General features: G+C 36.1%; 2 protein-coding genes across 5 annotated transcripts; one reads left to right on the forward strand and one right to left on the reverse strand.

The window, feature by feature from the left end:
* Positions 1–618: 618 nt before the first annotated feature.
* On the reverse strand, positions 619–1,634 carry LOC133304983 (uncharacterized). Its single transcript, XM_061505077.1, has 2 exons — positions 1,213–1,634; positions 619–1,111 (listed from the first exon to the last, which is right to left on the reverse strand). Exons 1-2 carry the CDS (start codon positions 1,632–1,634, stop codon positions 619–621), a joined length of 915 nt encoding a protein of 304 aa, XP_061361061.1.
* Positions 1,635–6,977: 5,343 nt separating this feature from the next.
* Positions 6,978–22,754, forward strand: LOC133304989 (uncharacterized). 4 transcript variants are annotated; one of them, XM_061505090.1, is made up of 10 exons: positions 6,978–7,209; positions 7,572–7,645; positions 9,357–9,424; positions 17,569–17,646; positions 18,786–18,853; positions 18,963–19,103; positions 21,085–21,126; positions 21,652–21,791; positions 22,380–22,517; positions 22,587–22,754. In XM_061505090.1, exons 4-10 carry the CDS (start codon positions 17,570–17,572, stop codon positions 22,713–22,715), a joined length of 735 nt encoding a protein of 244 aa, XP_061361074.1. In that variant the 5' UTR covers positions 6,978–7,209; positions 7,572–7,645; positions 9,357–9,424; position 17,569; the 3' UTR covers positions 22,716–22,754. The 4 variants fall into 4 exon arrangements, with proteins under 4 accessions (XP_061361074.1, XP_061361077.1, XP_061361076.1 ...); XM_061505093.1 differs by lacking the exon at positions 21,085–21,126; XM_061505092.1 differs by lacking the exon at positions 7,572–7,645.
* The last annotated feature ends 1,562 nt before the right edge of the window (positions 22,755–24,316 follow it).

The raw sequence follows: 24,316 nt of genomic DNA on the forward strand, positions 1-24,316 counted from the left end.
GGGTTCAGTCGAATACATTATTTTCTAAACTTTTGGAATGTCTGCTCCAGATCTAGGAACATGATTCATCATGTCACATGACTTGACGATCATATCATCAATGTATACCTCCACGTTTTTTCCTAGTTGATGCTAAAATACCTTGTTCGTCATGTCAGCACTGCTTCCTGCATCTATGAATATCTTTTTAACTCGGCAATTCACCAGGGTTCTAGTGACGACCAGTCCATCTACATGCCCTGGCAAAACTTCTTGCATATCTTCCTTTGTGAAATAGAGCAGAGGAGGGTCTGGGTTACTGGGGTCCTCCTTGAATTTAGGTTGATCTCTGATTGAAAACACCTCTTTTAGATACTTTCGTCTAGCACTTACAGTGTCTCCTCCTCCTCCAAGAGCTCCACTGATCACGTTGCAATCAAATTCAGCTTCTGGGAATTCATCATTATTGGAATCATCTTGCTGGTTCCTTTCCTTTTTCTTTTTCTTCTCGGGTACTAGACTCTTGCTCCTTTTTTGGTTTCTAGACTTTCTTTTGTTGTTTTTGGAACCTTGAGTTTTGATCAAATATTGGCGTAGTTTCCCTTCTCTGACAAATTTCTCCATAGCATCTCGGAGATCCTAGCATTGATCAGTGTTGTGACCCGGTCCATCATGGAAGGCACAGTATTTGGACTTATCCAAACCTCCTCTGTCAAATATGGGTCGAGGTCTATCTACTCTTTTCATCTCCGTCATTGCCACTTCCCTCCAAATTTGAGAGCGTGAGGCATTCAACGGTGTGTATTTCTCATATTTTCCAACACGATCTCTATCATCTGGGATTCTGCTTCTGGAGTATTTCTTTTTATTACCGGTTCGCTCCTTTTCTCTTGGGGTCGGGCTCCTACTTCTCGAGCTCATTCTTTTACCATCCTTAGATTGCACATTTGTTATCTCCATCTGCTCGAGTTCTAGGTACTTCTTTGAAAGAGTTTTGAATTCCTCCAATGTCCTCACTGGGTCTTTATAGACTGACTTGGCTAGTCTAGATGCTCCATCCAAGCCAGCCACAATGAGGTGGACATGGACATTTTCTTGTAAACCCGGCACCTGCAAGGCCGCATCTTTGAACCTGTTGAGATACCTCTAGAGGGTTTCTTCAGGTTGCTATCGTATCTTCCCAAGTGCAAATTCAAAAGATGTTTTTTGCTTGTTGTAAAATTCAAAAGAAACTTCTCTCCAAATTCCTCGAAAGACCCAATGGAATTGGAAGGTAGGGTTGAGAACCATGCCTGCATAGCCCTAGTCAAAGTTATAGCAAATATCCGAGATATGAGGGACTCATCAATTCCTCGGATATACATGTTCATGTTGAATGCATCCATGTGGACCTGTGTGTCCTGACTTCCATCATACTTCGACAAGCGTGTCAAATCAAAATCCTCCAGGAAAGGAGCATTCAGTATTTCACGAGTAAAGGGGCTGTTATTGTACTGCCCTCTATTGTATTTCCTCCTATATACACCAAGCTCCGCGCGTCCTCTGATAGTTTGGGCATTTTGGTTAGGGCGTGTACCATCCCAGTTTCTCTGCCCATTTGCTCCTGCTGGAGCATTCTGGGTCAAAGTTTGCGCATTAGCATTCTGATCATCCATTCCAATGTTCTACGGGTTCGGACCCAACATATTCCCAAGATTGAGCCTTCCTTGGTTTTCTACCTCAGTAACCCAGCTTTGATGATCCGGTTGTGGTCCCCTTCACAGCCATTAGCATCTCGGCCTTGGACCTCTTTCTCTCAAGGCCCTGTCATTCCCTTTAAGCGTTTTTCCAAATCTTGCATTCTCCTGGTATTTTCTTCTTACATTCTTTGGGATCTTACCGCTGGAGGTTGTTACGATTCTCCATCTCCTCCATTCACCGTAAAATTACGGCGAACGCATTTTGAGCAAGTTGAGAATCAGGATCTACAGATTGGACAACGCGAGCAACAATATCCCCTGAAAGTTGGGGAGGATTATTCAGAGCTGGAGCCGCAACTCGGTCGCGGGGTGCTCGGGTGGAGGCTGTGTCTGGTACATCCTTGCTGACATGAACATGATCGTAATCCACCTCATTCTCAGGCTGGTTTTGAGGTCGATTAACCTCTTCCAGGACTGGATCCAGCGGCTGATTCTGAGAGTGTGGCTGTTGGCTATTGCTCCTTGTACGGACTGCCATATTTAGTCAGAATTGTGGGAATATAAAATTCAAAGATGAATTTCCCACAGACGGCGTCAATGTTCTGTCTTGGAGACAGAGATGTCCAACCCAATGGGCTGGTATGTTCATCTTGGATCTAGTGCCCTCTCCAAGATATCTACGAAGGAGATACCCTTGAGTCAAGTGGATCACTGTGCACAGTAAACAAGCAACGACTTTGCCAAAGGATGTGTGTGTGTGCGCACAGTGATAGCATAACAGTAAGAGAGAGCGTACGTACCTTTAAGGTTTACCTCTTATTTATAAGAGTTACCTGTGGGTAATATGATGTGGACCTTTAGTGCCTCTAATAAAGGCCCAGGCCTGTCTGCCATGCTGTCGTATTAGGATTAGTATCCTTGATGGATATCTATCCATAATTATGCTTGATTTAAATATTGGATTGCCCTTTGTTGGGCCTGTCATTCAATGGGCCCCTTATACAGGTCTATATCACACACACACACACACACATATACAAATATTATAAGCATAATAATGTTATAATTTTACTGGGTCTTGTGGCCATAATCTGATTCTGACCAGGGTAGAAAGGTAGTTTACTAAGGCTTTCGGAAACAGCCAAAACAAATTTTTGAGAACTAAAATTTTAAAATGAATCAGCAAAGTTTTGAAGGTGTGTGTTATTAGCATATTATTTAATTTTGTATTTTATAATCATATTATTTAATTAGCATATGTTTATTAGCATATTCTAAGCATATTGTTTAAAAGGTAGTTATGGCTCATGGGTAATGAATGTGTATTTGTGGTCTGAGTTAAGAACTAAAGTTTTGATTTTGTATGTTATTAGCAAAAGGGCTACAAGGGCAGCATGGAAAGGTGGCATACTTGGAGAGGTTGAGCATGCTTGATGCAAGTTGCATATTTAAACTACATGAATCTAAACATATCTTGTCATTTGCCCATGATTATATATTGTTGGTGGTACAACTAGTGCCCCAAAAGGAATCATAGAGACACCTAAAATATATACAGGTAGACCCTTCAAAGTGAACTTTCCATGTAAATTAGCTCCAATAAAAAGCTTTAAAAATTTCCCCTTTCCCTTTCCAATATTCTATGTTACTCCTTAACTCTTTTATAATGAGCCCAATCCCGAACCATTTCGTCCTTTTAGCATTTTTGCCAATTATTAAGTGTAAATATTTAGGGAAAAAAACTGAAATAAGAAGATTCTTATAAGGGCACGTCCAAAACTCCATACAAATGCAGTCAGGGATCCCCACACAATCTACAATTTCATAAAGTTAACTAGACTACTCTTCTATAAAGGTGGAAGCCACTTAAGTTGTTGGTACAATGACACAAAACTATGTGAAGGGGCTTTGCCAAAATTCTACCAGGGTCACCGCAACACTACAATGCTTAGTATCCCTATTTCAGGGCAAACACAAAATGCAACTCCCTTACAAAATATGTTACAACAACAGCTCCAAATAAAAGAAAAATAAATGAAAAAAATAAAAATAAATGAACCATAACATTTTTGAAACAAAATTAGCTCCAAATATTGATAAAAAGAAAAAGAAATCACAATTGAAATTGCAGCATGGAAAAATGAAGAAGAGAATCGAATTACCTGAAGCTAAGGAGCAAAAGAACACAAAGGTGAAAATTTGAAAATCACATTCTAACAGGACTGGAGAAAAGAAATCTTACCTACTATACCACAAAATCCAGAGAATCCAGATAGTGCACCTTATTGGCTTGGCAAATCTTGAAGCTCACAAGTGTAATGAAATTGTCCCTATCGCTCGATGGTGGTGATTTCCAAATCCTTAGAATCGTATAATGCTATCGCTGAATAGCATGTGGTAATTGAACAAGAATACATAAGCTTGTGGTAATATGTTCTTCAATCAACAACTATACCAATTCAGGCCATTTGGATCAAATTCTGCTTGGTGATTATTTGAACAAATCTTAGTTTCACTACAAATCTTGGTGATTACCTATGTAAGAAACCCTAGCAGAGATGTTAATTTGTAAATCTAAAGAAGAATAAAACTAATACAATCCAATAAATAAATTTTAAAATTAATAAGGTAAGAGAGAAAAGGAATTACTGAATTTCATGAGTTTTTCGATTATATATGATGAATGAAGAACTTACAGGAATCAACTTTAATTTTAACAGCGAACAGAACTTACACGAATCAACTTTAATTTCAACAGCGAACCAACGAAGAGAAGTTCTAAATGGAGAATGGAGAGTGTATACTCTAGCAGCTCAAAGGTTCACGTTCAAGTACCCATTGGTTACTAAGAATAGAGAATGGAAGAATAAAATAGAGAATAGAGAAGGAAATGAAAGAAACGTGATCTTTTTTTTAATTTACCCCTGGTTAGGGAATAAAAGAGCCAAAGAATAAAAATAAAATAAAAAAATGCTTGTAGCATTTTGAAGACGCCAAAATAAATTTTAGAAAGTGGCATTAATAAAAAACGCCAAAAAAATTTCATATAGCGGAGGTCAGAATTGAACGCCAATTAATGAGCGCCAATAAACACACAATTTTTTTGTAGTGCTCCGTCAGTTAAAATTACTGTTTCTCTTCATATTTATTTGGTACCAAATAATTCGTCAACTTGATAATTAGTTGTTGAAAAGAAATAAAATTTAAAAGAAAACCAATACTACAAAGAATAAAATCAAAGAATAAACTCAAACAGAAGAATATATAAAGAAAAGAGTTCGATAAGATGACAGAGGTATTAAAATTAAATATCGTTTTTGCAAAATGATTGAAAAGAACACAATAGAATATTTTTAAATCTCTCAATATTACCTTCTTTGTTACCTTCCCTGCACTTCCTTCTTTTCTTTTGATCTCTCTTTACTTTCGGTTTCTCTCTTTCTTTTTTCTCAGTGTTTTTCCTTCTTCTTCTTTTACGGTTAGCAACATATAATTATTGTACTTCGTTACCTTTTAACAAAACTAGTTAAATTCTAACTAGATAATCATTATTTTTCAGATGACAACAAACCACATAATCATCAACGTAAACATTTCTAGAAAATTTTTGTAAGCATTTGTTGCAGTACTTCCACATGTTTTCCATCATGTGTTTTACATGTATGTAGTTTATTTAGTTTCTGTAGTTTATTTATATATACATATATATATTCATTCATTTATTATATTATTATTACTATTTATTTATATTTTATTATTTAATAATTATTTTAATATATATATATATATATATATATATATATATATATATTGTAACAACCAATTAGTGTTACTACCAATCAATTTCACCGTTAAATCGATTATGTTGATCCAACGGTTATATTTATTTACATATCTGTATGGTTATGATTCCTCATATTTAATATTTTATAATTATTTTCACCTTTGTATAGTTATGATTTTCCATATTTAATGTAAAGAATAATAATCACACAAAAATAGAAATAAATATAACTATTGGATCAACATAATTGATCTAACAGTGAAAATTGATTGATAGTAACACCAATTGGTTGTTACAATATATATATATATATATATATATATATATATATATATATGGGGCAGGATCCTGTGATACTGGTGTCAAATTTTGAAATTTGACACCAAATTCTAACCGTTGATTTCCGCTAATCAACGGTTATCATTTATTGAGAATTAATGATTAATTAATAAGTGTAATTCCCAATAAATGATAATCGTTGATTGACGGAAATCAACGGTTAGGATTTGATGTCAAATTTCAAAGTTTGACACCGGTGTCAATGGATCCTATCTATATATATATATATATATATATATATATATATATATATATGGGGAGGGATCTTTTGACTCTAGAGTAAGACTTACAACTCTTACTCCTCATCTCAACCGTTGATTTCCCTGCATCTAACGGTTATTATTTATTTGAAATAATTAATTAATTAATTGTTATAGATAACCGTTAGATGGAAAAAAATCAATGGTTGAGATAGAGAGTAAGAGTTGTAAGTCTTATTCTAGATTCAAAAAATCCCTCCCCTATATATATATATATATATATATATATATATATATATATATATATATATATATATGATAGGATCCTTTGACACTGGTGTCAAATTTCAATTTTGACACCTCATCTGAGAGCCGTTAGATCAAAAAAGATCAACGACTCTGATTTGCAAGCATGTGACACCGTTGATTTTTTTGATCTAACGGTTCTCAGATGAAGTGTCAAAATTAAAATTTGATATTGGTGTCAAAAGATCCTACCTCTATATATATATATATATATATATATATTCGTTCAAGCAATTAGCGCCTATTTAGCGTTCAATTCCTCCAAATTTTGGCGCTAGAAGCGCTGCGTCAGCGTTGGCCGTTCAAATTTTTATTTTATTTTATTTTTTTAATATTTTAATTTGTTTTAAATTTAAATATTACACATGTAGCACACTTGTCTCAAAAGGAAAATATTAGAGTCCCACCTTTCACCTCATTATTGGAATAAATCTTTAGTATTGTTGTACTTAAATTCAGTACATCTCATCAATAAGAATATTATACATCACATAAAAGTTAAAAAATTTGATAGAAAAAACAAAATTTTAATTGATTGGTAATATTTAGTACGAAAGATTTATTCGAATTATTCATCCTCGGCTATCAACCTTGACCATAGTAACTAAGAAGCAACCTATATCTTCCCCACAAACCGTACCACACTCACCTTTTCCTCTTGTTTCCGTAAATCCTTCCATTCCCAAGATCGTGACACATATACTCATTCCTAGAGGCCCCCGTTTTCATTCTTCCTTAGACGGTCAAGCTCAAACTCAAGGCACAATTACTTAACTCCAACCGAAGCACATCTTCAACACTTGTTCCCTTAATCCTGGCAATCTGGCATGACCGAGACAAACAAGCCATTCCTCTTTAATTGATTGTGGTTGTAAAGAAAGAAGCTCATCCTTGGAAGCCTTGGGTTGTTATCGAAGAATAGGTAAGTACTTCTCTTAGGACCTTGTATTTCGGTTATGGAGTTGAAATTGGGGTTTGCTAATGTTGTTGCATGTTGGTTATTGTGGAAGAAACTAGTATGGGAACTAATTACATGTATTAAAATATGTTGCATGTAGGCTGTTTGTGTTAATGGCTGAGAGTCTTGCATCATATGAAGGATAGTACAATCCTTCTCTTTAGGCAAATGAAATGTGGAATTTAAAATCATTGCATGTTACCATGAAGCTTGTTTGAACAGAACAGAGAAATTGTAGAGTGTTTCATTCCTTATGAATGACAAGTCAAATGGTAGAAAGTAGAATGGAAAATAACCAAAATTCGGTTGTTTCTCACTCCTGTTAGGCTCAGCCGATTTTGGATAAAAGAAATCCCAGGAAGAGTTGAAGACCTTGTGGTTTAAATTGACTAAAGATAAGGTAAATAATGGTGCTTGAACCTCATGATTTTGCTATAGTGATATGTTATATGCTTGTGTGATTTTATGCGATTGCAATGGCTGAAATGAGGTTGCAAAGTGCACAAAATGTACTAAAGGAATGGACAATGTTGCATCATTCATCTTACATGCATTTTATTGGATTGTTGATTGAGTGTGATTGAATGCAATGCATCATTACATTGACATGGCATACTGATGGAACCAGAAAAATAATACTGAAATTATAGAGATAATGGAGGCCATGCCTCTTTTACATACACTAATATGTTGAATATAAACCCCAAGAAACCTCAACTCCCCCTCAAACCAAATACCTAGGCTCAAGAGTTCCCTAGAGATCTCTCAATTTTCCCACTAAACCAGAATTGAATACATGCATAATAGAAACATCACTCTAAACTTGTATATATACTAATTCTAAGATATTAATGGGCTTGGATTATTTATTATAGGCCCATCACATACCATATGATTCAGTCAAGAGAATATGAACATGAATTGAAATCATGATTGTTTGAGCATGCATCATATAGTACCCGGTACCGGGGCAAGAACCTATGCTCGGTTCGCATAGGTACTCAAGAGACATTTCTCCAGGGAGCCTTGGAATTGTCCTTGAGGCAGATTTATATATATATATATATATATATATATATATATATATATATATATATATATATATATATGGAAAAGGCGTTATATACGCAAAGATGTCCATGAAATTGCCTTGTCATATGATATGTTGCTATAAGTGTAACATGAATGGATTGAATACCATTGCTTGCTGGGATTTCTCTCTCCCCTCTTGGGGATGTAAACTATGTTTGCAGGTAATTATGAAAGTGAGAAGGATGAGCCAAATGAGTGCAGCAAGCTGTTATAGTTTTGATGACAATATTATGTGATTGGTAATGTTCTTGATGGATGTTAGTAATAATTGGATGTATTGTTGGTTGTATATTCAGACTAATGTATTTTAATCTGTGGGGTTGTCTTGTAGCCTAAGATGAGATGTTGTATTCAGTATATACATTGGTTGGTTAAAGAGAAATTACAATGTTAGACCTAGGAACTAAAGTTGTAAGAAGCAATTACACTTTTGTTAAATAGAATTCTGTTTGAAATGCAACTCTGTCTGTCACTTTGTAATTTTTTTTTTTTGTAGCTACAGACCCCCAAATGGGGCAAACCATATGTCATTTTAAAGCTATAGGTGTCTACTACCTACCATAAAAATTTCAGGTCATTTGATCAAGATTTTGAATTATTATGAATTTTTGAATGCGAACTGGTCCTTCTAGATTTTCGCACAAGCTCTTTCGGGAATTTCATTTTTTTGGGCTGCTGTTAGCATAATATTCTATTCTATGCTTCAATACAATTAAACGGACATCCTTCCGAACGCGTACGGTTAGGGATGTCACAAAATCGGTTGTATGACTGGTTCCTTTAGCTGAACCAGCTTGTAGGGACTGTTAGGACACTAAAATCGGGCATGCATGGCAAGTGTTTGACAGTTTGCTCCATAGTTTTGGTAATAGGAAAAAGTTGAACTATACTATCTAAGATTTTATTGAAACTATGCTAAATCATTATAAAATAACTAAGTAAAAGTACTGAATTTCGGATACCCTGTATTATCTAAGCAGATCATTGTGGCTGAAATTCATGTTGTGATGATGTCCTAGGTGAAAGTGGTGATATCAAAGGAATTCCAAAGAGAAACTAAGTACTAACTAAATTTTCATCATTTGAGGTAAGTATATAGCTTCCTTGGTTGCATTGATATGCAGTGTATGACCTAGTGTGCTTGAATGTTATATGTGTACACTGTTATGAGTTGAACTACCATGGAGGAACTCACACTCCATGGCTCTATGTTAATGAGAATTAAACCACCATTGAGGAAGGCACACCCATTGGTGGAGTATGGTCCCCATGGCTCTATGTTAAATACCATTGGTGGAGTATGATCTCCATGGCTCTATGTTCAAATGAGAATGCTGGCCTGCTGTATTGATATATGCATTTGAATGCCATGAGTTGTACTATGTTGTTGATGCTGATTGAGGGGTGGTGGCCACTTTTTGAGTTTATCTCGCCCTTTATTGGACTGCTATTTTGCAGGTTCTAAGTGAGTAAGGCATTTCGGCATAAGGAATGATATGTGTTGTGTTGTAAATAATAGTATTTGTTTATTTATTTTCGTTCTAGAATCTTCTTTGGGCTTAGCCCATTAGGTTATTTAGTCTCTATAAATAGAGAGCAATTGTACAGATGTAATACACAATTTTATCAATAAGACTATCTCTTTTTTCAACTTGGTATTAGAGCTCTCGATTCTGAGGGCTCTGCTTTCGCAAATCACTGCCTTTAAAAACCAAACCCTATTTGCCTCTCGCCGCCACAAAGCCGCCGCCTGAAAAATTTCTCCGGGGACCTTTTGGACCGTGAGGACCCTTGTTTCACTCCGTTTTCTCAGATCTATCATTCTACGTAGTTTTCTTTTTCATCAGACGACCAGGATAGTTTTTTTTTTTTAAAAAAAAAGCATTGTTCACGGTACTGTTCATCGCTACTGTTCACACGTTACTGTTCACCGGGTACTGTTCACGCATAAAAAACAAAAACTTTTCCTGCTTTCTCCTCTTTCCAGATCTGTGTTTTCTCTTCGGTCAGACATCATTTGGATTTGCGTTTGTGTGATTTTCACCTCAATATTATGGCGGGTTCAAATGGTGCATCTTCAAAATTTATTTCTATTCGCTGAGATGAGTTGGAGCAGATTCGTACTATGCTTGATTTTCTGAGTAAGCCATCTAATACTAGTGCTTTGGCCATGACTGGTATGAGCTCCACTGCTCATTCTTTTCTTTCTTCTTGTACTGATTATAAACATTCTTGGATTATCGATTCTGGTGCTACTGATCATATGGCTTGTTGTTCTGACTCCTTTCTTTCTTATAACCCTACTATTGGCACCCATACAATAGCTGTAGCTGATGGCTCACACACATCAGTTGCGAGTTCCGGTAACATATATTTACCGCCTTCCTTACATCTCCAAAATGTTCTTTATGTTCCCAAACTCTCCACTAATCTTCTTTCTATCCATAAAATTACCAAAGATTTGAATTGCACTTTAACTTTCTTCCCTACTCACTGTGTTTTTCAGGATCTCGCTACGGGGAAGACGATTGGGGGTGCTAAAGAGCAAGGTGGGCCGTACTATCTGGTGCCAGAATCTTCTGCAAAGTATGCTAAAGATCACACCTTGTTGACTCAGTCTCAGTCTACTGCCGACTCTTTGATTTGGCTCTATCATAAACGCTTGGGGCATCCTCCATTTCGTTTTCTTAAGTCTTTATTTCCATCATTATCTTTGTCTAAGTCTATTGAGTGTTTTCATTGTGACGTTTGTGAGTTTGCTAAACACCATCGTGTCTCTTTTCCTTCTAGTACCATTAAAACTGTTGAGCCTTTTGATCTGTTCATTCTGATGTTTGGGGTCCTTTTAAAGTTCCTCATGCTTCTGGTAATAAATAGTTTATTTCTTTCATTGATGATTGCACTCGTGTAACTTGGGTTTATTTAATGCATGAAAAATCTGAGGTACCACGGTTATTCTTTCGATTTTATAAAATGATTGAGACCCAATTTGAAAAAAGAATTAAAAGACTAAGGTCTGACAATGGTACTGAATATGTCAATCAGTGTCTTTCCAAATTCATCCAAGATCAGGGCATGATTCATGAACTTACTTGTGTGGACACCCCTCAACAAAATGGAGTTGCTGAGAGCAAGAATCGTCATCTTCTTGAAGTTGCTCGTGTCTTACTTTTTCAGAATCATGTACCCAAATGCTATTGGGGAGATGCTATTCTTACTGCAACTTTCTTAATCAACCGCTTGCCCTCTCGGGTCCTTGACAATGTAAGTCCTATTCACTCAATTACTTCATTCTTTCCCTCTGTTCCCTCTGTGCAGAGTCTTCAACCACGAGTGTTTGGGTGTGTTGTCTTTGTCCACGTTCATAAACATCTTCGCAGTAAGTTGGTTCCTAGGGTTCTCAGATGTATCTTCCTTGGTTATGCCTCTGATAAGAAAGGCTACAAGTGTTATCATCCTGCTAGTTGAAAATTCTTTGTCTCAATGGATGTCACATTTCATGAATCTGAGTCCTTTTTTTCAAGTCCTCATCTTCAGGGGGAAAGCAGTTCTTCAGTAGATTCATCACCTTCTATCTTTGAGTCTGGACCTTCCATGCCTTCTCCTACACCTCTTCCTCCTGTTTCTGATTCTTTTGTGTCTGACCCATCTGATACACCGAAAATACGGAGGATTGTGACACCTGAGTTGGTATATCACAGGAGAAAGCAGCCCACACTACTTCACCAGCAACCTCAATCGTCTGAACCACTGATAAGTCCTGAATCTCTTGTTTCTGATTCTAATATTATTACTTCTCCTGTTTCTGAACCTAATATTGTTGCATCTAATGATTTGCCTTTTGCTTCTGATAGCTTACCCAGTTCCTCTGATGACTTACCTATTGCCCTAAGAAAAGGGAAAAGATCTTGTACCCAACACCCTATATCTCATTTTGTCTCTTCTACTAACCTTTCTGTGCAGCACAAAAGCTTTATTTCAGCACTAGATTCTATCTCGATCCCAAAATCAGTACATGAAGCATTAAAAGATGAGAATTGGGCTCGAGCCATGCAAGATGGGATGAATGCCTTGGAGAAAAATAAAACATGGGAGGTTGTTGATAGACCTGATAGAAAGACAGCAGTAGGGTGTAAATGAGTTTATGCCTTGAAATATAATTCTGATGGTACTCTTGAGAGATATAAGGCTCGGTTAGTTGCCAAGGGTTACACTCAGACCTATGACATTGATTATGAAGAAACTTTTGCCCCAGTTGCAAAGATGAATACTGTGAGAGCTTTGTTGTCCCTTGCTGCCCATTACAACTGGGATATGAATCAATTTGATGTGAAGAATGCTTTCCTTAATGGTGAGTTAGAAGAAGAAGTCTACATGAAAATCCCACCTGGCTTTGGCTCTATGGATGGAGGAAATAAAGTTTGCAGGTTAAAAAAGGTCTTGTATGGATTGAAACAGTCTCCTCGTGCCTGGTTTGGGAGATTTACTAAGGTTATGCTGGCCTTAGGATATAAACAGAGTCAAGGAGATCACACACTATTCTTCAAGCACTCCCAAAATGGGAAGCTAACTGTACTCCTTGTATATGTTGATGATATTATTATAACAGGTGATGATATTGCTGAGAAACATTTTCTACAAGCACCTCTAGCCTCTGAGTTTGAAATTAAAGATCTTGGGAGATTGAAATATTTCTTAGGGATAGAGATAGCTCATTCAAAGGAAGGAATTTTTATCAGCCAGAAGAAATATGTCCTTGATCTTCTTAAAAAAGCGGGAAAACTTGGGTGTAAACCCTTTAGTATTCCTATTGAGCAGAATCACAAGATGAGTTATGAAGAGGAGAGTCCTCCAGTTGATAAAGGACAATATCAGCGGTTAGTTAGGACACTGATATATTTGGCTCATACTAGATCAGATATTGCTTATGCTGTCAGTATTGTAAGTCAGTTCATGCATAATTCAAAAGAAAAACACATGTAGGCAGTGGAGAGAATTCTTCAATATCTTAAAGGCACTCCTGGTAAAGGACTGTTGTTCCGGCGTAATAGCAATATCTCTTTAGAAGTTTATACCGATGCTGATTATGCTGGATCCGTAACTGATCGTTGATCTACCACTGGTTATTGTATGTTTCTTTGTGGTAACCTAGTGACATGGAGGAGTAAGAAGCAGGACGTGGTTGCTAGATCAAGTGCTGAGGCTGATTTTCGAGCTATGGCTCATGGCGTTTGTGAATTATTGTGGTTGAGAATTATACTTGGTGATCTTAAAATAAGTTGTGAAGGACCTATGAAGTTGTTTTGTGATAATAAGTCCACAATTTGTATAGCTCATAATCCAGTTCAACATGATCAGACTAAGCACATTGAGGTTGACCGCTATTTTATCAAAGAGAAGCTTGATAGCGGGTTGATCACCACTCCATACATCCCTTCTGGACGTCAATTAGCTGATATTCTAACAAAAGGACTTTCCTCAGAAAGGTTTCAAGAGCTTACTAGCAAGCTGGGAATGATAAATATCTATTTCTCAGTTTGAGGGGGAGTGTTGTAAATAATAGTATTTGTTTATTTATTTTCATTCTAGAATCTTCTTTGGGCTTAGCCCATTAGGTTATTTAGTCTCTTTAAATAGAGAGCAATTGTACAGATGTAATATACAATTTTATCAATAAGACTATCTCTTTTTTCAACTTGTTGGCTGTTTATGTGTTTAATTAGATGAGCAAATATATGACTTTGATTGAAAAAAAGACTTCTAGATGTGTATGTAGTAATGTTGAAGCCTTGGAAATCTGTTTAATGATTGAAATTTGTAATCATTGTGAAACAACAGTTGTGATGTACCCTCTGTATGGTTCGATGGTGTATGGAGAAGTCCTGATCTGATATGTATTGTATGTAAGCGTTCTCTTGAAGATTTTGATTGTGAATGGATGTTCATTTGAAGGAATTTATGTATAAGTACATGTTAATAGATGAGAAACTATGGAAATCCATTAAGTGGTTAAAGCATGTGAATATTACATCAAAATAACTATTAAATAATCTCTACATGATTCTATTATGTGTTAAAATTCTGGTTTGATGTGAATACTCAAGCTGTATAAAGAATTTGGATATAGTATGCTGATGCCAAGAAATCTATTGAAAATCATGATCATGTGAGAAACCTTATACGAGAAGAGACATGTATGTGAACTAGAGGTTTGATGGAAGTTAGTGTCAGGAAGAATCAAGTTAACTTCTAGCACAGCCTGATGTATGTACAATGTAGAAAACCCATGTCCATTTAAAGAGGACGGGAATAACGTATCTAGTGGTATATGTTAATATTAAAGAAAAATACTCGGGTACGATTAATGGGCAGCCCTTGGATGCATACAGGGGTTGTCACAATTGTACTTAATTACTGCTTTAATTTCATAATGTGTAATGAACCGGGTCAACACGGGCATTACTGCTTGCGTAATCTCCTGTACTTGTTAGTGTATATGATTAGAGTATTGAACTGTATCGAGAAGTGCATGCTTGATACATATATATATATATATATATATATATATATATATATATAATTGGCTCATATATATTTGATCCTTTGGTTCTTTGGTAAACTTAGTTTGATTCAAATTGCCTTATCTGCTTACGGTGGTAAGGCTGTATATTTGATCCTTTGTGGACTCCACAGTGGTGGCCTACGAAAGCCTTGTGCATTGGCACCTGTTTAAACCTTTAAAAAAAAAAAAAAAAAATATTACACACCTCAGAGTTTGGTGATAAATTTTGTTGTTTGATTTTGTAATGCCTAATTAGGTACATTAACTTGCTCCTTTTTTGTTTTTTGTTTTTCTTAAAAAAAGTCATTCTTCTAAATAGAAGGTTTGGATTTGTTTTATATATACATTTTTAAATTGTCTGATCTGATATATTGATGAAATATAAGACAGAAATGTTTTTCATATATTGATTGACACCCAAAGGGTTCTATATATACAGATTACAAGGTAGTTAAGGAGTTGAAGTAATAAATAAAAATAAATAAAAGTACACAACAAACGAAGAGGCATCACACTAATCAAAGAGACTAGACTCTAAAAAAGACTCTAGAATATTCTACACTCCCCCTCAAGTTGGGAGATATATATTGATCATCCCCAACTTGCTAATTAAATCCTCAAAGATGGGTTTGTGTAACCCTTTGGTGAGAATGTCGGCTGTTTGCTCCTTGGTAGGTATATATGACAAACATACACTACCCTCCTCCAATTTTTCTTTGATAAAGTGACGATCAACCTCCACATGTTTGGTTCTATCATGATGAACAGGATTTTGAGCAATACTGACAGCAACCTTATTATCACAATAAAGTCTGACAGGTAGAGAATAAGATATCTTTAATTCTTCAAGGAGTCTTCTTAACCAGATTCCTTCACAAATGCCATGGGCTAGCGCCCGAAATTCTGCTTCTGCACTGCTTCTGGCAACAACAGTTTGTTTCTTACTTCTCCAGGTCACAAGATTTCCCCAGACATAGGTACAATATCCTGAAGTGGATCTTCGGTCCATTGCAGAGCCAGCCCAATCAGCACCTGTATAGATTTCTATCATCCTCTTGTGTCCTCTTTTAAAGAGCATTCCCCGACCAGGGGTGTTTTTGAGGTACTTGAGGATTCTATAAACCGCACTAAGGTGTTTTTCCTTAGGAGAATGCATGAATTGGCTAACCATGCTAACAACAAATGCAATATCAGGCCGAGTGTGAGATAAGTAGATCAGCTTTCCTACCAACCTTTGGTACAGCTCCCTGTCAACATCTTCTCCATCTTCAATTCCCAATATCCTACCACGAACATCATCAAGATCACGATTAAGGCCAGCAAGAAAATCATAGAGACGTATTTTCTGTAAGTAACTCTTAAACCTTGCATTAGCTTCTAAACCTTGAAGATCTGCTGCATCATAAAGATCCAACTCCTGCCACAGAGTTTTTAAAGCAAGAAAGTATTCAGTAACAGACATCCCCTCTTGATGTAACTCTCTTACCTTGGTGTTGAGTTCAAAAGCCTGAGAAGCATTGCCCAGGTCAGAATAATATTCTTTAATGGCATCCCAAATTTCCTGAGCCGTATCAAGAAACAAATAAGTTTGACTGATATCAGGATCCATGGAGTTAGTCAACCAGGTCATGACCAAGGCATTTTCAGTCATCCATTTATCATAATCAGGTTCATCAGCTTCGGGTTTTTCCTTTTTTCCATCAAGATACCCCATTTTCCCTTTTGCTTGGATAAACAGCTTGACAGATTGATGCCATTGCACATAATTCTTACCGTTTAAACGGTGGTTTGTAATCTGTATAGCTGGGTTGTCTCCGGAAGACGAAAAATAGGGAGGAGAAGAGACACCGGAAACTCCATCGGGTGATTTGTCATAATGCTTATTCTCAGCCTCATTATTTTCATCTTCCATTGTTCAAAAAAAAAAAAAAACGTTCAGAACAAAGCTTGACGAGCTTGACGAAGAGGAAACAACAAGACCCAGCAAAAAAAGTGCTCCAATCGTGATTTAAACCCTCAGAACAGGAAGAGGGAGGCCAGGCGAGCTGTTCTGTGAAAGCCGCGTGTCAAACGGAGACCGGCAGGGCGGCGCGTGGCTCACACGCGCCGGAGAGGCTGCTCTGCTGTGGCGGCGCGTGGCTGACTTTCCGGCGACGGTGCTGACGTGGGTCGACTCGGAAATGACTTCTGAGTCCAGTGGTGGCCTTGGTTTCGTGATTGGAGCGGTCCAGATATGAGATTTGGGTTATAGAAGACGAACAGTGAAAAGAAAAAAGGAAAAAAAGACGTGGAGGTTTACAAGATGACCACAGGATAACCTGCTCTTGATACCATGATGAAATATAAGACAGAAATGTTTTTCATATATTGATTGACACCCAAAGAGTTCTATATATACAGATTACAAGGTAGTTAAGGAGTTGAAGTAATAAATAAAAATAAATAAAAGTACACAACAAACGAAGAGGCATCACACTAATCAAAGAGACTAGACTCTAAAAAAGACTCTAGAATATTCTACATATATGAGCTTGCTTTGTAAATCAATTTTTTAGCCTATGCGAGTCTAGAATCAAACCAAGAATATTAATTTTTATGAGATGATCTGCTGAAGTCTCTCTTGTATGGAAGCTATTTTATTAATTTCTACTCTTTGATATTAATTGCAGAATGGGAAGCGAGGATGACAAGTCAATTTCTGACTTGAAGGAAGAAATTTTCCACAAATTCAGAGATTTCATGACAGGGTAATTGCTAAGTTTACTACATCTTAGCTTTTTGTATTTTGATAGGTTTGCAAAGTAATTGGTAAATATATGGTAGTTTTATTTGTTTTTCAAGGAAATAAGTTAGGTGCTTGCCTTGGCTGACCCTTGAAAATTGAAAAATTCCTTGGGATATTGTTCTTGTAAGGTTGGGAACTCCATACGACGGGGAATAATTTTTTCACTCTCATGAATGCTATCTTTCAAGAATCATAGTTTTTCGTTGAGTTTTTTGAGTTTCTGAAGGAGCTTCCAATTGAAAAATTGGATTCATGCCTAGATATGTAATGAAATAAATAAATTGAAAGAATAATTTCATGTGGATGCAAATATTATAAGCATCAGTTATAGTTATAGGTGGATGTTGTTGTAATTTTTGTCGAAAGACATCATGAAGGTTTGATTTTTTAAGACCACCTACAAACCACATAATAACTAACTAGTAGCCCACTCCTAGGAAAACTTCTCCAAAACTAACTTGTAGGTGTATGATTTTTTTATTCTACCAATTCTTTATGATTAATGTCATATGAGTCCCACTTATTTCTACTTTCAACAAATGAGTACGTACTATAGGTGTATTGAAGATTTATTTCATTCCTAGTGGCTACAAGATAATTATGTTGATATGCAATAATTGTAGGTGATCCTTATTCTAAGGGGATGGCGGTGATGATAACTGATAAATGGTTGGGTTAGTGGGAAAAAACATTTAGAATGTTTGATGGCTAGGAAATGGAAAGAAAAAAGACAAACCCCAGAGCCTAAGGCTCCCCTACTTTGTGAGGATAGGGGTGATGGTCGATTGTATTTAGCTTTACCATTGTATTTTTATAAAGAGATTGTTTCCTTCTGACCTTCCGGTCACAAAGGAGCAACCTTACCGCGTCAATAGCATTTTTGGAAAGAATGCATTCTTAAATTTTTTTAATCAGGTACTTCTTGGCATATTCTTATGACCTATGAGACATTGTCCAGATATATAAATATATATATACATACATATATATATATATATTTTTTTTTTTTGAATTTTTACTTCAATAGCAATATTTAGTAATTATTTTATGACAAAATATTTCGGTTTAAGTTTATGTTTCTTAACAACTACCCTATGATAGGATCACAAAGATTGATGAGTTGGGAAGTGCTGGAAGCAGGCTGCTGTCAGGCTTTCAACAAGCACTTGGTAGTTTCACAGATTTTTGTTTTGTTTACTATGTGTTAGTAGTTAACATAAAATAATGCTATTGCTTCCTCTTTGACTAATGTTATAACTTTTCACTTTTATTTTGCAGAGTTTATTCGAAGGCCTCCTATAGATACTAATTCTAAATTAGTCAACAAGATAATCGTAGCTAATGAAACGAAGAGAGTTGAATCCTATGTCAATTCTGGATGTAGGAACCCCAATGATGGTGTCCAGAGTGTAACCAATTGTAAGTATAACTCTATTTTTTATTTTTATTTTGGTGGTTAAAAGTTTAAGGAGAGGGTAGGTTGTGTACCATTTCAAGGTTAGGGTATGTCATACGTCTCAAGAAGGGTTTACAGTGATACCAAAGTACAACTCTCTTTTGACCCTTTTAGTTAAAAGCAATTCATAAATCTTTATTCAACAAAAATGTGGCGGAGTGATTCTTTTTTATGAGTGCTTTTCTTAAGTTAATATTGAATTCTTCAAAGCTATTTTTATTTCATAATGTCTCACGTAACTCTGCAGTTTCTCAAAATTTTCTCGAAATTTTTTATTTACAAATTTTGTTCTCATTAAATGATCCCACTTGTTTTTCATTCTTGTGTTAAATATGAATTTAGCAAAGCAATGTCTTGATGGTCAGTTTAATTGTGTTGACATTTCTTGCTTGCAATTCTTGTTTCTTGTCTCCCTCTTTCACTCATTTTCAACTTCCCTCTTATTCTTTTATTCACTTTTTTGGTCAGTTTACCATCAAATATCTACTAATGGCAAATTTTGATCAAAAGTCGAAAGAATTAGTCATATCTGGTGCCTTATGTTCCTATTGTAAATATGGAAAATATCTGTAATATTTGTTTCCTTTATTAGTCAGATTAGTGTTTCCTTAATTTTTAGGATTTGAGTTCATTCCTTTAGACCCATTAGTATATATATATATATATATATATATATATATATATATATATATATATATATTGTATTCCTTTGTACATATTCTCTTGAAGATCAATAATAATTTTCAGTTTTCCTCCTTTCAACTGGGAGCCTTTTGCTTCTGCAGCCACCACCACTAGCGCAGATCCTTCTTTATGCCTTTAGTGCGGATCCACTTGCGCTGTTGTTGTGCCTCAACTTCCAGTCAGTTTTCCGTCACCAGTTGCAACTGAAAAAAAATTTCGACAACTTTTCCGGTCAAGAAGACAACTTTTTCACTCAGAATTTCCAGATATACAATCCTACGGCACCCTTGCATCCCAAAATTCCTTCGCGTGCCTCCACACACCTGAAAGTTTCAACCACCGCCTCTCCAATTTACCACTTTTCCAACCGTTTTTTAGACCAGTGAGTCCCAAGGTGAGGTCTTCATCCCAAATCGGCTGGAACCTAGGAGCCCATCACCTGAAACAGCCATGCGTGCCTCCATGTACCGGCTGTCTCTCTACACGTGACGATGCGTGAAGCATCCTCTCAGTCATTGCTCGCTTTCGCCGTGCTCGCCTCGGCCTCTTCTTTCCGGATTTGTCCTCGTCTTTTCAATCCGACAATGTTTGGGTTGTGGGTCTTTGTTTTCCCATAAAGCTCGGATCTTTAGGTTCGTTCAAGCTTCTGTTGCTCAAATCTAATATTCTTATCACTGTTTGGGGACCTTCGGTAACTCATTGTGAATCCTTATGAATACTTTTAGTAAGACATCTTACTCTTGCTCTCGTGCTTTGACTGGTAAGGACACATACACTCGGTCTTTTTTGGCTTCTGGCATTGATTTTGAAAGGTTATGGATTGTTGACAGTGGTGCAACCAATCATATGACTTGTCAGCTCTAATATTATGTAAAGAACCATTTCAATCCTGAAGCTTAAGCTATTAGGTGAGATTACATTAATGATTTTATATTATATTTTTCTATTAGTTCCGAAAAACATCTGTGCTGAAACAACATTATAAACTCTTTTGTTATCAATTTTCAATTTAAGTTCTACTTAACATGTGCTTGAAACAACATTATAAACTCTTTTGTTATCAATTTTCAATTTAAGTTCTACTTAACAACCACTCCATGTGAAAACCCGTCTTGCGAGGGTAGGGATAAGGGAAAATATAAAACCCCAACTTGCGAGAGTAGGGGTTAGGAAATTTATATTCTACTTATTTAATTTTATTGTTACTTCTTTGCCCTGATTATATAACTGTTTCAATATGGCAAAATCTGCATATGGAAGTGCACTCATGCAAACATGGAGTTCTTAACCATATAAGGCAAGGTATTGCCTCTTTTTTTATCTGATTGATCACTTTCTGCTATAATAAGCATATATACGTCATAATATAGGGTTTTATATATATTTCTAATTTTAGTATTTGAAAAAGAAAATTGTTACGTATTTAACCATTTGGACAGTTGGGCCTTTATTGTTTTTGTCTTCAGTTTAAATTACTTCAACATTTGAGCTTGTAATAAACTACCTACCTGGCAGCGTATTTTAATGCTTCTTTTAATTTATCAACATTGCTTAATCTGCATTACTTAATGCGTAATTTCTTCCTTTCTGCTTCTCTATGAAAATGTTCTATTAGATGCACAAAGTGGCTATCATTAATGTGAAGGCCCTTACTAACAAAATCAAGCCCCCTATTTTGCAGTGGGATAAGAAAAACATGTTAGTCCAGGGTTTTGTGAGTTGTGTGTTTTATATATTCTAGGGATGTGAACCTAATGTATAATCATCTTGGTGATCTTCCCTTCATTGTTTTAGTTTGACAAATAACTGGTCATGTATGTCTTGCAGCCAAGGTAATACTTAATGAACTTGAAGGTTTATTGGGTGATGTAACTAGTGCTCTACAAAATGTACATGGAAATTTATTTGCCCTCTCAGATCTGGATTTTGATGTTGAATTGAATGAGCAGGCGATCTATAATGACTTGGTAAATGTTATAATTTTTCTTTTGGGAGAATTTCTAATGCAATTGCTATCTTCTTACGCAGATATATACCTTCGAATGAATTTCTCCCTCTTCAACCTCCCCCACCCCTCAACACACACAGAGAGAGAGAGAGAGAAAAGAAAACAACCAAATTTTTCAAAAACAAAAAAAAAGAGGGTTTTTGTATCCACATTTAATCTTAGTTATATCATATCCTTTTTGTTTGTTAGCTCATGATCTTTAGTTCCTGCTATCTGATACATCTTATTGGTATTGAAATACTTAGAGTTATGTCAAGCTTGTCATGATATCTATGAAGTCACCCCCCCCCCCCCCCCCCCCCCCCCTTCCCTCTCTCCCCCTCTTTCTTTCCCCCGTTTTTCTGCATAGTTCCCACCCTCAACTCTCAAAGTGAAAAGCGAGGCCTAATAACTGTGGGATGAGACTCGTTTAATGCAAGGCCATTATCTTCTCTCTGCTTGGTCGGGAATCTCCACTAGGTTCATGCATGATTTACATGCTCTTGATATAAATTTAGTAATGGAAATTATGGAATTTTAACTTGAATGGCAATCACATCTTACTCAGGAGGAAAATGCTGCTTCGTCACATTCTCAAAGTACTGATGTCACAACTACCAGAAAAATGAAAAATACTGATGTCGCACGTTTAGCTGACCTAATGGCTATCTTATACAGTATGGTCAAGCGAGACTATTTGATGCAGGTAATGATCTATATGTGACCTTATAATCAGTCAAATGAAGAACCTTTAAAATCTTCCTTTTTGTTGCAGGAAAGGATAGTGTCAGCTTTAAATCTCAAGTTGTCATCAGAAGAACTGGAAAGCTACTGCCAAATGTGGTCTTTGCGTCCGTTCATAAATGATGAAATCGTGCATCAAGCTTGGGGACATATTCACTGAAATGTTTTTTGTTCCTTATTTGCATAGAATCAGTTACCATCTGGCTGGATAAACTTATAATGCTTTACGAGCCAATAAAAATTTCATCTTATTTAGTTTTTGCCCCCTTTTTTCCTAACCCAAGAAGAAAAAAAGAAAAAAATCATTTGATTTGATGGTAATTACATATTCCGCTTGTAGCATAAGAATCACACAAGATGTTGTGGGCTCCAACTGAGTGTGTAAAAAACCTTGAGGTCACACCCCAAAAGCTAGCTCAAAGGGTGGGAGTGCTCAAGGCCTTATAAAAGCCACATTAGTTGCCCACACAAATCAATGTGAGACTATATATCTCAACACGCCCCCTCACGCAAGAGCCTTTTGGGTGAGAAGCGTAGAATTGCACAGGCCCAATTTTTGGTTTACCTTTTTTGTGCTTTTTATTTTTAATTCCACTTGAAAATGGGGGGCCATGAGAATCGAACTTGTGACCTTATAGTCAACTCAAGCTCTGATACCATGTAAAGAATCTTGAGGTCACCATCCCAAAAGCTAGCTCAAAGGGTGGGAGTGCCCAAGGCCTTATAAAGGCCACATTAGTTGCCCACACAATCAATGTGGGACTATATATTTCAACAGAGTGGAAAGGATAAGGAGACTCTTGTTCAAAGTCCTTTAGTCCTTTTGCTTAGCTTGAGAGGCCATATCTTAAGGCTCGAAGCTAGGTCTCTGGTGGTGAACCTTTGGTGTGCTGATGGAACCCAGAAAATGAATACTGAAATTGCTGAAATAACGGAGGCATATCTCCTTTTATATACACTAGTATAAGAAAAAATGCAGAAAATAAATTCAGAAAACCTCAATCAATTCCCCCTTAAGGCCAACACACCTAGGCTCAAGAGTTTCCTAGAGATCCCTTAATTTTCTCTCTAAACTAATACTGAATTCATACATGAATAAATCCCATCCCCAAATCACCCCATACAACAGTATCTATCTTTTTTAACTAACTACTATGGATTCCTTTGCATTGGTGGACTTGGGCACATGTGCGTTGTAACAATCAATGTTGTGAAAATCGAGTTTCTAGGTAGAATATATATATATATATATATATATATATATATATATATATATATATAAGGGAGGGATCATTTTACACCAGTGTAAGTTACACTCTCAATCTTGTCCGTTGATCCCACTTATAGGTTCAAATTTTTTAGTAATATGAGCCATTGGATACAAGAAGATCAATGGTCAAGATTGAGTGTAAGACTTCTAACTCTTACACCGGTGTAAGATGATCTTGCCCCTATATATATGTGTGTGTGTGTGGAGTAGGATATTCTTACACCGGTGTAAGAATAATAATAAGTCTTACACAAAATCTTAACCATTGATTTTCTGCATCTAACGGTTAAGATTTATTAGGTCTCACTCATTAATTAATTTTTAATTCCCAATAAATCTCAATCGTTAGATGCACGAAAATCAACAGTTAAGATTTGGTGTAAGATTTATTATTCTTACACCGGTGTAAAATGATCCCTCCCTTATATATATATATATATGTATATATATATATATATAGGGCAGGATATTCTTACACCAGTGTAAGAATT

This window comes from Gastrolobium bilobum, unplaced genomic scaffold (genome assembly GCF_033153095.1).
Source record: "Gastrolobium bilobum isolate Gb01-03AN ecotype WA unplaced genomic scaffold, APGP_CSIRO_Gbil_v1 utg15086, whole genome shotgun sequence".
Classification (NCBI taxonomy): domain Eukaryota; kingdom Viridiplantae; phylum Streptophyta; class Magnoliopsida; order Fabales; family Fabaceae; genus Gastrolobium; species Gastrolobium bilobum.

Bases quoted from the DNA above. Each gene is read 5' to 3' on its own strand.
- LOC133304983 (XM_061505077.1), bottom strand. From the start codon at position 1,634: ATGGATGATCAGAATGCTAATGCGCAAACTTTGACCCAGAATGCTCCA. The intron at 1,112-1,212 runs GTTTCTTTTGAA...GTATCTCAACAG, and splicing joins TTCGAGGAATTTGGAGAGAA to GTTCAAAGATGCGGCCTTGC.
- LOC133304989 (XM_061505090.1), top strand. From the start codon at position 17,570: ATGGGAAGCGAGGATGACAAGTCAATTTCTGACTTGAAGGAAGAAATT. The intron at 21,792-22,379 runs GTAAATGTTATA...CATCTTACTCAG, and splicing joins AGGCGATCTATAATGACTTG to GAGGAAAATGCTGCTTCGTC. The intron at 22,518-22,586 runs GTAATGATCTAT...TTTTTGTTGCAG, and splicing joins AGCGAGACTATTTGATGCAG to GAAAGGATAGTGTCAGCTTT.